The 12,452-nt window shown below is 53.2% G+C and overlaps 1 protein-coding gene across 5 annotated transcripts; it reads right to left on the reverse strand.

Moving 5' to 3' along the window:
• Positions 1–57: 57 nt before the first annotated feature.
• On the reverse strand, positions 58–7,091 carry MPI (mannose phosphate isomerase). 5 transcript variants are annotated; one of them, XM_024557436.3, is made up of 8 exons: positions 7,025–7,091; positions 6,408–6,535; positions 5,397–5,597; positions 4,499–4,640; positions 3,972–4,154; positions 1,926–2,099; positions 884–1,092; positions 58–583 (listed from the first exon to the last, which is right to left on the reverse strand). In XM_024557436.3, the coding sequence occupies exons 1-8, from the start codon at positions 7,038–7,040 to the stop codon at positions 365–367; spliced, it is 1,272 nt and encodes a 423-aa protein (XP_024413204.2). In that variant the 5' UTR covers positions 7,041–7,091; the 3' UTR covers positions 58–364. The 5 variants fall into 5 exon arrangements, with proteins under 5 accessions (XP_024413204.2, XP_045048813.2, XP_045048812.2 ...); XM_045192878.2 differs by having other exon boundaries at positions 7,018–7,082; XM_045192877.3 differs by having other exon boundaries at positions 6,953–7,073.
• Positions 7,092–12,452: the final 5,361 nt, after the last annotated feature.

A 12,452-nucleotide genomic window follows, 5' to 3' on the forward strand; every position in this document is an offset into this window, starting at 1 on the left:
TTGCAGTTTTGATCACCAGTCAGGATACACACACGAATCAACCACTGAATGCATAAATGAGTGAAACAAATCAATGTTTCTCAAATCAATAAAGAAATTGGTTACCAATCCTTCTGCTCTAACTGATGCTGAGGTCATCAGAGTTCACCAGCCTAACACTAGTGAGAACAGCTGCTCTCCTGCACTGAGTCTGGCTCAGATTCAGTGAGAATGCAAGTGGAGTGTTGGCCCTTAGTCCTCACACAGGTCCCTCCTGCCAGGAAGACGGTTGAGCCTGGCCTGCTCAGGAGTCACTACCTCGGAGTTCAGAGCTGGGAAGGAGTTTGGGCTGGGCCTGAGGAGGTAAGGAGGACGGCTATGGCCTCTACAGCAGACAGCAGGCACGGAATATCAGCAGGTCCTTGGGCTCTGTGAGCTTCAGCGAGACACTCTCATTGGCCCCGATGAAGAGTACCCTGCCACGCTGCAGGGGGATTACTGCCTGGGCTGTGGGGGTGCTGGCTGCCACTGTGCCCTGCACCACCAGGAGGATGCTGGCGGAGTCCACTGCCAAGACCTTGTACTCAGGGACCGAGCCAGGGACCTGGGCGGGAAGAGACAAGAACGGTGCAGCTTAGACTCTGCTCCTGCAGCTCGTGGGCACAGAACAGCAAGGGCAGTGAGAGGGGCACTCTGCTGCCTTCTCCCCCATACCCCAGGTTCTCAGGCACGGAGGTGTCCACCTGGTGCCTGGTCCAGACAGGAGTGAGCAGGTCCTGCGACCATCTCTCCCCAAATGAGCTTCACAAAAAGGAGACCCAGCCCTAGATATAGTCCACACTGTGGCCTTTGCAAGAGTTGTTCGTGCCCCACAAAAAAAGCCCCACCATGGACTCCTACTTACCTCTATCTTCATAACCGTGAAGTCTGGTACGGGGGGGTCATAGAGGGAAACGCAGGGGTCTTCCTGACTGCGCGCTGGAGTAAAGAGCCTGTCCTTGCTGGGGCTGGGGGTATAGCTGAGCATGTCACACAGAGTGGGCACATCGATGAACTTGGGTGTCAGGCCAGCGCGGACTGTGTTATCTGAGCACGCCATGCATTCCACGCAGTCTGGGGATAGAGGACTGTCACTTATTAGCTCAAGAAAAATGCCTTGGAGTTAGGCTCTCCAAGGCTGGTCCTAACTTGAGTGCCACAAACCCATTGCAGTTGGAACTGCATTCTCTGGGAGAATGAGCTAAAATACCAGACGCCAAAAACACGTGACAGGTCACCCACTGTTGTCAGGGGGTCATGTTCACCCTTGGGGGAGCCCCAACCCTTCTCAGACTCTATTCTCCCACAAAACCCCGTCCGTGAATGGTAAGCAGCCCACAGTCAAAACGCAGCAGCTTTCTGTGGCCCCATGCGTTTCAGTGTAAAATCTCTGGGTCGACAGGACAGAGTGAGGGCGGTGTGATGCAAGGGGAGCAGCTGCCGTTCATTTTTTTTAACTTAGTGATTTCTAGAGAAAGAGAAACAGTTTGTTGTTCCACTTACTGACACGTTCACTGGCTGGTTCCTGTACGTGCCCTGACCAAGGATCGAACCTGCAACCTTGGTGCATCAGGAAGATGGTCTCAACTGAGCCATCTGATGAGTGCAGAGAGCAGCCTTGATCCAGTCACAGCCTAGGTTCAAACTGCGGTTCCCACACGTCACCAAGGTCTAACACGAGACTGTCATGACCTTGGGGAATTAGTGTAAAGGTTCAAGCAGTGTCTGACCCCAGCCTGGCGTTCGTCGTCCCCACTGGCTGCTTCTGTGCTGACCCCTGGGATCCCGGGAGGTGACAGCTGGAGGGACTTCAAAGGTCTCCTCGACCACCCTCTCCCCATTTGTCTGGATGGGGAAACGAGGTCCAAAAGGGCTGCAGTAGGGCTTCCTGCTGAAATGTGGCTCACCTCCTTCCAGGTAGGCGTGGGGTACGTTGGCCTCTAGAAACATGGCTTCCCCTGGCTTCAGGATAAGCAGGTTAAGGAAGTAGATGGCAAAGCATCCGATATCCCCTGGGTACTGCTGGTGCAGCTGCAGCAAAAGCTCCCCACAGACATCTTCCACATTGTTCCCAGCAGCCACTGAGGGTCACAGAGCAACCCGAGGTCACTCAGGGGTACTCCCTGGTGCACGCAGCCCCACCGTAGCCAGGGAGTCCTGGGGAAGCCCCTACCCACAGGAACCTAGACACTGGTGGGCATGTTCGCCCCGCCTCTCAGAGACCAGTCTTCCTTGGTACTCCAGCCTGCCCAGATGCCATTTTCCTCATTTTGACCACCCATAAGCCCAGCCCTACACTGGGCATTGGAAGAGCTAGAGTGGGTTTTTTAGGACGGCGTTGCCCAGCCTCAGCACTATGGACGTTTGGGCCAGGCAGTTCTTTGTTGTGGGGGCTGTCCCATGCGTCGTAGGTTTTTCAGCACTGCTACCCACAGGATACCACTGGCACCCCGACCCAGGTCTTGACAGCCGGAAGTGTCTCTAGACAATTGCCAACGTCCCCCTAGTCGAGAAGCCACAGCTCGAGGAACTCAAAATCTGGGTAACGGATAATCCAGTAAGGGTTCCGTGTGTCCCAGCCCATGCCTTTCCCCTTCTCAGCACTGAAAGTACCGCATCTCAGAAAATAATTCAGTCCCAGGTAACTCTGAAGGCTGGTCACCCAGATAGCATGAGGAAGAATGTGCCAAGGGCCAAAAGGTGTCCTCGCAAACTGACCAGGGGAGGGTGAGCTCAACCGGGGCTAGACTGGAGGTGGAAGGCTTCTTGGAAGTGGGCGGGGAGTGGGGGAGGGGAGCTTCGATGTCTTGAATTCACTGGAAGAGGGCATTTGTACGTAAAAGTAGGGTCAGTGCCACAATGAAGAAACCAGCTGGTCTGGATTAGAGGGTAGTTCTGAGTCCATACAGACAGCTGAATGTCCACTCTGTGCTAAGCACTGAGGACACAAAAAAGCCAAGGAGCCCTGGCTGGTGTGGCTCAGTGGATTGAGCATCAGCCTGTGAACCAAAGGGTCGCCAGTTCGATTCCCAGTCAGGGCACGTGCCTAGACTCCAGGCCAGGTCCCCGGTGGTGGGTGAGAGTTCCTCTCTCTCCTCTTTCTCTCTCCCTTCCCGTCTGATCTTTTAAAAAATGGGGAACATTAAAAAAAGAAAAAGTCAAGGAGACAGGTCCACGGCCTGTGTGTGCACATGATATAAAATCACAGGTATCAGTTCTGCTGTGAGTGCAAAAATCCCTACGTGGACAGGCATGCAAGCAGAGAAAACAGCAAAAACCAAATACAGGGTAGGCCTGGGTAGGACAGTCCCTGTGGCTCAGAGGTAGCAGAGAAAAGGTGTAGAGACAGACCAGAAGTTCCGGAGTCACCTGGAGAAGAAGCTGGGGTCTCACCACGTGGGTCATGTAAGTTCGTAGCTTAGAGCCCATTCTGCCTGTTTTTCGCCATATTGGTTCTCCAAACCAAAGGTGGCCACACCCACCATAGTTATCTCCTGGACTCCCCTTAGTGAGCACAAGGTGGGTACAAAGCAGGTATTTCAGCTAAGATCTACTGACAGAGCTCTGGGCATCAGGTCGGTGGAGGAGAGGAAGGATCCCCTTCCATCTTCCTGCTATCTAACCCGGAAGTACAAATCCATCCAATGGGGGCAGCTGTGGGGCTGGTGGAAAATCCCAATGCCTCGATGCCTGGGTCAAAGGCATCCTAATCATCTTCCAGGCCAATGTGCCTCCAGCCATCTACAGAAGATGGCCAGTTAGGAAGCATCATTCAAATGAGGGGCCTGATTCACAAAGACTGAGGAATACTGAGTCACCAACAGGCCATCTGAGTCAGATCTGGTTTAGTGTCGCACTTGAGCCCAAGGGGTTGAGAGCGCTGACCCTACTGCCTAGTGTCTGCGTCAGGGCCCAGGACAGGGCATTGCCCCCGGGCCAACAATGATACCCACCTTGCTGGGAGATCCGCTTCACCAAGAGGTTGAGCTGTTCCACCACCACCTTCTTCTCGTTCTTCATCAGGTGGGAGAAACAACTCCGCAGAGCAGCGGCCACGGCCTGGGAGTCCTGGCTCAGACTCTGCTGCAGCTGTGCAGTTGCATCATCTCCAATTAGGAACTGGAACTCAGGCACCTCTGCAGGAAGGCCAGGCCAGGGCCCATCTCAGAAGTGGCAAAGTGGAACCCGTAGAAGTGGGAAGCTGCAGAAGGCCTAGCCGCCCCATCTCACCCAAGGAGTCAGGCAATGCTAAGCAAAGTCTGCAGTGAGAACTGACTGCTCACCTCTAGCCCTCCGCAACAACACCCAAGCCTGGTCTCATGGGACTGTCCCAGGGGCTTTAAGAACTCATAAGGCCAACCAGCCTTTCAGTTCCTGTGACATTCAACCTCTGCTCCTGGCCACTGTTCCAGCTCTGCCCTGGGTTGCCCATGCATCCTAGGCCCAATATGTATGCTCTCAGCGTTTTGCCCAACCTTACTTGTCAGAAAGGTCACAATTTCCTCAACTGGCCGGAAGCCACACAAGCCCTGAAAAGAAGTGAGGGCAATGGCCATTTCTGGCTTATGGTTGGCATCAGGGTAGTGCTGTGGAGCCTGGAGGTGCAGCTTCTCTGCCAGTTCCTGTGGACGGCCAGGGGAAGAGGGGAATGGTCAAAGTGCAGCCATCACCTAGCAGGACACCAGTCCCACCCAGGTCTTGCTCTCCACCCCACCCCCAGTCATCACATAGTGACGGCTTCCTACTTCTGACAAGACCAGTCAAGGCATAGTGCAGGAACTCCGGGTTCAGCCGACCCAGAGCAAGGATGTGGCCAAATCTGGTGAGAGCTGAGGCAGACTTTAAGAGGCCTGGATTGTGAAGCAGGAAACCCAACCACCAAGCCACGCTCTGACACTAACAAGCTGTGTGACTTTGGGTAAATCTCTCACTTCTCGGGGTCTTACTTTGCCCAGCAAGAAATGAAGAGTTTGGGCAGACAGATGCTCGTGATGTGACTCATGGGCTTGTTGCAGAAAGACTCCCTGCAGGAGGAGCTAGGGTACCTACCCTGTCCTGGAAGGTGAGCTCTCCCAGAGAGCCAAGTGGGTAAATATCAGCTATGAATCATCCTGGGCTGGGTGAAGGGAGCCCAGAAAAAGCTTGGAGACATTCCCCTGGCACAAGCTGGTCTGCTGTTCACTTAGAATTAGCTGCCAGCAAGTGTCACCAGCATCTGGCCTTCCCCAGCTAAACCGGGAATTGCCAGGCCTAAATTTAGCTTTGAGCTAAAGCTGGCAAGCGTGGGGTAAAAACTGCAGTAAAAGTCTTAAGAGGGCCTTAACAGCCTTAACATAAGCTCTCCTCTACCCTGACTGTACCCCACTCTGACCCTGTACCTTGTGAGGGTGCGCCTGGATGGAGAGGGCTGTTCCAACTGAGAGCACTTTGAAGAGGAAGGGCAACTTGCCATTAAAGGTGTCCTTGACCTTTGAACCCAAGCAGTCCTGGTTCTCCGCGATCCACTGGCCTAAGGTCTTCTGCGAGATGCGATTGTCAAGAATTTTGGCATCTCCCCGGGGGTGGGCCCCCATCCACAGCTGGAAAAACGGGAAATTTGAGAGGAAAACAGGGAGGCCCTGGCATCACCAGTTTGCCTTAATCCCAGCTGCCCTGTGTTCCCCATAGGGCAGCTGAGTCCTGAGACAGGCCTCCCAGGACCGGTACGAATGCTCCTGCCATTGCGAACATGAAGCAGCAGCAGACCCCAGAAGCTCAGCAGTCAGGAGACGCAGGCGCTAGTCCAGGCTCTGCGCCCAGCCAGCTGTGGAGGCCAGGACAGCTCACTTCCTCTCCCTGGGCCCACGACGAGAGTGACACCTGCACTGTCACTGTCCCTGAAACTCCCACTCAGACAGCGGTGGGAGGTGGCAGCACGTTTATGCCGGTCTCAGGTTCAGAAGCTGAAGCCTCCGTGTGCTCTGGCTTTTCCTCTGCGAGGCGGGCAGCCCTGACCAGTTCAGGTCCCTGTCAGGCCTGGGCTGTGGTTCCCTCCCATTCGGGATGCATAGCAGAGGCACCTGATAGATGTTTCTCTCCCTCGCCTTCTGCCTCCCCTACCCCCCTAAAAATAAGTAAATTAAATCTAATTTAAAAAATGGAAAAGTCAAAGTAAAAATTTTAACTGTCAGAGAAGACAAAATTCAGCAAGTGCTGGGAGTTCTTTGAGGAAGGAGGGCCTGTCGTGAGAAAACATTTCTTCTTCTGCCGCCAGCACCTGTGTCCATCTCCCTGCACTCCCGTGGGGCCTGAAGGGGCTCCTGTTCCCTCCCCGCCCGGGTGATCTCCGTGACTCGCCCCAGGCCCTCGGGCTCTCACCTGCTGCACCGGAAATACCGCCCAGCTCTCACCTCTGCATATGGCTGGTCCTCGGAGATTCGGGCCAGCGGGTCACTGCTGGCCAGCAGCCGAGCCACTTCACTGGTAGATCCCATCTTCCCCCAGGCGTACTGCTGCACCACGCAGGAAAGTGGGAACACTGTGGGCACGGACAGAGTGTCAGCGTCCGCTCCGCCCAAGGGCTTACTCTACTGTCCCGCAGAAGCCTGACTCAGGGTTTTGTCGGAGGGAGTAAGTCAAATAAGGGGTTCGTATGTTGCTGCTGAGACCCTTGTCGTCTGCAGGGCCCCCTGTCCTCATCTATAAAACGGACAGTGAGGACCTCCTGCAGACGTGGGGCAGAGAGTTGCGCTAAGCTGACAGGGAGAGCACGGAAACGAACTTTTCCCCACCCCGCACGCCCTGCACGCCGTCTCCCAGCGACCCACGGCAGCCAGCCCCGCCCTCAAGACCTTCCTGGAGCTTTGCAATTCCGACTCAGCCCCACCGCCGGTGCCCCTCCCGTGCCCGACGCCCGTTCGTCTCCGCAAAGTCCCAAGGGTGGGGTCTACCTAACCTGTCAAGTCGGAAAGTGTCCCCAGGACGCGACCCACCCCCTCCATCGACTGCACTCTGACGTACAGCCCACCTCGCGGAGCGGCCATCCTTGCAGCTCCGGCTCGGCGCAGGTTACTCTTCCCGGCAGCACCCGCGGTCCCGCCGCGCCCAGAGCTCTATGGGATATGTAGTTCCTAAAGCGCCTCCTCCGAGGCCTGGGAGGCCAGGGAGTCCCCTGCGGATGCTCCCCGCACTCGAGAGTCCCTCTCGCAACCTTTAGCAACCAGAAAAAGCCCTTGGCAGCTCAGAGTATTCCAGCCCGCAATCTGAGATCTCAGCATTCATTCATCTTCTAGCTGGACACATTGATTGCGAACCTGCTAAACGCCATGGGCTGTCCCAAGGGCGGAAGAAACACTGGAGAAGATACCTATCACATACCTATCCCTTTGCCTTTGTACAGCTCACATTCTGGTGAAGGGAAGATACAGCTCACATTCTGGTGAAGGGAAGATAGGGACATTAGTATAATAAATAATAAAAATTTTTTAAAGATTTTATTTATTTTTAAAGAGAGGGGAAGGGAGGGGGAGAGAAGCATCAATGCGTGGTTGTTTCTCACTTGCCCCCTACTGGGGTCCTGGCTCACAACCCAGGCATGTGCCCTGACTGGGAATTGAACCCACAACCCTTTGATTTACAGTCCATTGCTCAATCCACTGAGCCACACCAGCCAGGGTAGAAACCCGTAGCATGTTGGAGAAGTAGTGCTACAAAAAGGGGGTGAGTGGCAGTTTTCAGAATTTAAAATGTTGTCTAGGTAAGCCTCATTTGAGAAGCTGACATATAAGCACAGTCTGGAGGTAAAGGGGAGTGTTCTGGGCAAAAGAAACAGCTAGAGGGAAGGCCCCACGTCGGGAATGTGGGGATGTGCCTGTCACATTCTGGAGTAAACAGCAAGGGAGCCGGTAGGGCCAGAGCTGAATGAGCAGGACGGGTGGTCAGAGAGGACAGGCGGTGAGCAGAACTTTGGAGGCCACTGTGAAGACTGTGAAGACCCCGAGTTTTGCAGTCATTGGCGGGTTTAAACACAGAATTGCTGTGATCCAAGCAGGGACTCAGTGATGCTTGACCGTGATGGTAAATGTCACCTGCAAGGCCCCTACCTTCTCTAAGCTTCATTGTCTTCATTTGTGAAATGGCTAATACAGCTGGCCTGACAGGCTTATTGGAGGTCAGGGGACGGGCAGGAAGGCAGTCAGCGCTGGGTGCTCCCCTCATCAGCCCTGCTCTGAGTACGGCAGGACTCGAACCCCAGCCCCTGCCCAGGCTGAGCTGCTCACAAGTCACAGCACACAAAAGTCAAGGACAGTCTCCAGGGGCCCTTCATGGCAAAGGCTGGGCTGCACCTTGGATGTGGAGTCACTTTGCTATTTCCTGTGGAGAAAGGCTATGGCGTCTGGACCTCCTCAGCCAATAGCCCGGGAGGAGGACAGCCAGCGGGAGGGGCCCAAGGACACAGACGCCAGAGCTCCAGGGAACCTGGAGTGAGGGGCGACAGAGCCCTGCCTCCGCCTCCCTGTCTCCTTTCCCCACACTGATTCCCACAGCTTCTGCCACACATGCACAGGAAGAGAAGGGGTACTGTTTTCTCCAATATGTCCAGCTGTGAACATCAACCTCCCCTGGGGTCCCCTGGCCCGGAAAAATTGGCCTGCATTTCAAAGGAAGCTTTGCCACACCCTAAGGAATAATAAAATGGAAAACACAAGAATCATACAAACAGCCTGTCTCATATACCTCCTACCTTTAAATACTCTTGCCCCTCATCTCCACTCCCGCCGCAGTACGAACCTTTTGGGAGAAGAGCGAGGGGTTAGTTTAGGCATAGGGGCTTCTTAGAGCACCTCCCGCTGTGACCAGCACTGAGGCCTGTTAGAGCTGCTGCCTGCTAGTGTCTCTGCACAGGAAGGGAAGAACATGGATTGATTGATGGCACAGCGCCTCTACCTCGTGCCACCCTGCCAACCAACAGGAAAGAGTATCTGTAAGGGAAACTAGGGCGTTTAATGGACAGGAGCTTTTTACCCTTACCTCTTGCTTGTCTATCTCTGGCAGAACTGATCACACTTTCTTACCCAGTGGTGATTTGCCTTCCTCTCTCTCTTCTCTGCTGGACCATGTGGCTGGTTCAGCGTCACATTTCTGCCAGTGCCCAGCTGAGGGCTCAAGCCATAACAGCAACTCACTTTTATTGTCTGTTTTGTTACTAAATCCTGTGCTAAGCCCCTTTCAAGACTGCTCTCACTTCATTTTCAAGACAACCCTATGGGATAGGTACTGTCATGAGCCCCTTTTTAGAGATGAGAACATGGGTGTTGGAGAGATGAAGTCACTCGTGCAAGAGCATAGAGTTCCAGTCTGCTGTACCTCCTTCCTTGTTGAATATGTGACTGAGTAAATAAACGTTTCTCTCGCAGGGACGTGGGCAAATCTCAGGAGTCTTCAGAGACAGATGGGTGGGTCGGCTCTACATTGGTAATAAGTTCCATTCTTTCTTCAGCAGCCCACCCTTATACCAGGTTGGGCGGACACGGAGGAGGCAGGGCAGCCTCATGCTGCATAGACAGTTTTCTCAGGCTGCAGACAGCAAAGACCTCTGCATGCTGCCTGCGATATTGTGATATAATAACCAGCTCCTGGCCAGAGCTCCTAAAGCCTTTGTAATTTCCTAAGTAATAAAAGGTGCTAGGGGCATCGTTTGTTCTAATGCTTGTCTTTGATCATGGTTACTAATGCAGAGCTCCTAAATCCCTTGGACTTTCCTAGGTAATCAGAGCACTTTCTGTCCTAATGAGGCGACTCTTCGTGGGCTGCTGGACAGCCTCAAGCCGTGACTGGTCACCAGAAAGACCAGGCCTTGACTAGAAGCTTGTAACTTTCAGCCCCTCCTTCCATGTTCCAGGGAGGGACGAGGGGAGAGATTGAATTAGCGATCAGTTGTGATCACGTGTCCGTGATGAAGTAGAGCTTCCGGGGTGGCGAATACATCCATGTGCCAAAAGGGAGTTGCACCCCAGTTCCCAGCACAGAAGCTCCAGCGCTCAGGACGCAGGCCTCGCCCTATGTATCTCTTTCATTAGCTGTCCGTCTGTATCCTTTATCACACCCTTTATTGTATAAGAAACCAGTAAGCGGCCCTGGCTGGTGTGGCTCAGTGGATCGAGTGCCCACCTGTGAACCAAACAGTCCATCTCTTTCTCCCTCCCTTCCCCTTTCTCTAAAAATAAATAGATAAAATCTTTAAAAGTATGTAGAAACCAGTTAATGTGTTTCCCTGAGTTCTGAAAGCTATTCTAGCAAATTATTGAGCCTGATGAGGGGATTGTAGGAACTGTGATTTATAGAAGTACAGGTGACGGTCCGACACTTGTGATCGCCATCTGAAGTGGGAGCAATCTTTTGGGAGTGAGACATTCACTTGCGGGAACTGACACTAGCTCCAGGTAGTGTCAGAACTCAATTGCATGACCCCCAGCGGGTGTCAGAGAATTGGTGAGCTTGGCAAAAACCAAACCAAACCTGTGTCTGGTCACAGAAGTGTTCTGCGTGAGTAGTAAAGGAGAAATAAAGGAGTCTTTCCTTACACTGGCCTTGGAGGGGTGGCTGTGAGGGATTAGAGGTAGGTAGTTTCTGCGGGGACTGGACACAAAGGTGGATCCCTTCCCATTCTTCCAGTTGAGGACATTTCCAGGAGAAAAGTTGAGCTGGACCCTAAAGGATAGCTGGGATTTAGACAGGGGAGAGGGAGGTAAGAGACGTGGGTGATGGAAATAATATTTACTAAATGCCTAGAAGGCACTGGTAATATGTTAGTGCCAGAAATACAATAGTGAGCAGAACAGACCCTACTCTTGCCCTTGGGGAGCTTACAGTCCAGTGGGAGAGACATAAGTAAATAACCAGCTGTACACGTGTGTACTTACAACCTGCAGTGGGTATCACAAAGGAAAACTACAGGGTAATAACAAGTTATGTGTTGGTTAGGGGGCTGATCGAGCCTATGGAGTGAAGAGAGGCCGCTCCTAAGAGGCATCTGAGCTTGAATTTGAAGGATACTAGGAGTTAATTAGGTGATGATGAAAAACATGGGTTAAGAATACACCAGGAAAAGGGAATATTAGGTGTGAAGGCCCTGAGGCAGGAGGGAACAAGGGAAGTTTGAGGAACTGAAAAGCCACAAGGAGGGCTGGAATCCATGGAGGTGGGCACAAGAAGGGGTGAGGAGGATAGATAGGTGGGGGCACATACTGCAGGACCAAGAGGCCAAATAAAGAACCTGGGCCTTTCTGTAAAATAATTGAAGGATTAAAAAAAATCTTATTGATTTTTGAGAGAGAGGGGAAAGGAGGGAGAAAGTGAGGGAAACATCAATATGTGGTTGCTTCTCATGCACCCCCTACTGGGGACCTGGCCCACAACCCAGGCATGTGCCCTGACTGGGAGTTGAACCTGGGACCCTTTGGTTTGCAGGCTGGCACTCAATTCACTGAGCCGCACCAGCCAGGGCAAATAATTGAAGGTTTTAAAACAGAGTTCTATAATAATTTTGTCCCCTTTAAATAGATCTCTGGTTGCAGCATGAACAACAGACCAGTTAGCAGCCCTGTACTAATCCAGGGTAAGGAACTGCAGTGGCTGGACTTGGTGGTAGCAGAGATGCACAAAGCCAGAGAGGTGAAAGAACAAGGTAGTTTGTTCACGGAGGAGAGTGCAGTCATCTCCTCCGTGGCTGATGGCTGTATTGCTGAACTCCTTCCTTCATTTAACAAATGCTTGGCATTCAGGTTCAAATCCCAGCTTAGGCTCCAAACCTGTCTGGGCATCAGGGGCTAAGGCCTAAAAGAAGCAAAGCTCCGCTAGTCTGGGGACAGCGGCACGGTTGGTCTTCAGTGGAGAACGCCCCTGCTCCGCCCCGACCACTAGAACACTCCCGCCCCCTGCCTGTACCAGTGGTGCTCCCCTTTAGGAAAAAAAGGGCTTAACTTCCCGGCCTCTCTGGGGAGTTCACTGGGAAAGTTTTCTTTGGGGAACGTCCAACACAAGTTTGGACGATGTCAGACCAAGAGGCAGTGGGCCCGGATCCAACTCTGCCTCTGACTTCCTACCAGGGGTGTCCAACCTTTCGGCGTCTCTGGGCCACACTGGAAGAAGAGTTGTCTTGGGCCACACATAAAATACATTGCGACGAGTAATCAAAAAAAAAAAAATCTCATCATGTTTTAGGTAAATCCATGCTTTTGTATTGGGCCGCATTCACAGCCACCCTGGGCTGCACGCAGGCGTAAAGCCACAGGATGGACGCCCTTGTCCAGTCTACCCGCGCCGCCCGGACCACCGGAAGCACAGGTAGGAGGAAGGAGCTCGTGAAATAGGAGAACGCGGGGAGGATCCATAGAGTGGCGGTGAGGGGGGCGTGGCGGACTTCTGTGACGCACGGGATCAAACCTCTTGGGAAA

This window comes from Desmodus rotundus, chromosome 7 (genome assembly GCF_022682495.2).
Source record: "Desmodus rotundus isolate HL8 chromosome 7, HLdesRot8A.1, whole genome shotgun sequence".
NCBI lineage: Eukaryota > Metazoa > Chordata > Mammalia > Chiroptera > Phyllostomidae > Desmodus > Desmodus rotundus.

Bases quoted from the DNA above. Each gene is read 5' to 3' on its own strand.
- MPI (XM_045192877.3), bottom strand. From the start codon at position 7,040: ATGGCCGCTCCGCGAGGTGGGCTGTACGTCAGAGTGCAGTCGATGGAG. The intron at 4,641-5,396 runs GTACAGGGTCAG...GGCCGTCCACAG, and splicing joins TCCAGGCGCACCCTCACAAG to GAACTGGCAGAGAAGCTGCA. The intron at 584-883 runs GTAAGTAGGAGT...CTTCCCGCCCAG, and splicing joins TCACGGTTATGAAGATAGAG to GTCCCTGGCTCGGTCCCTGA.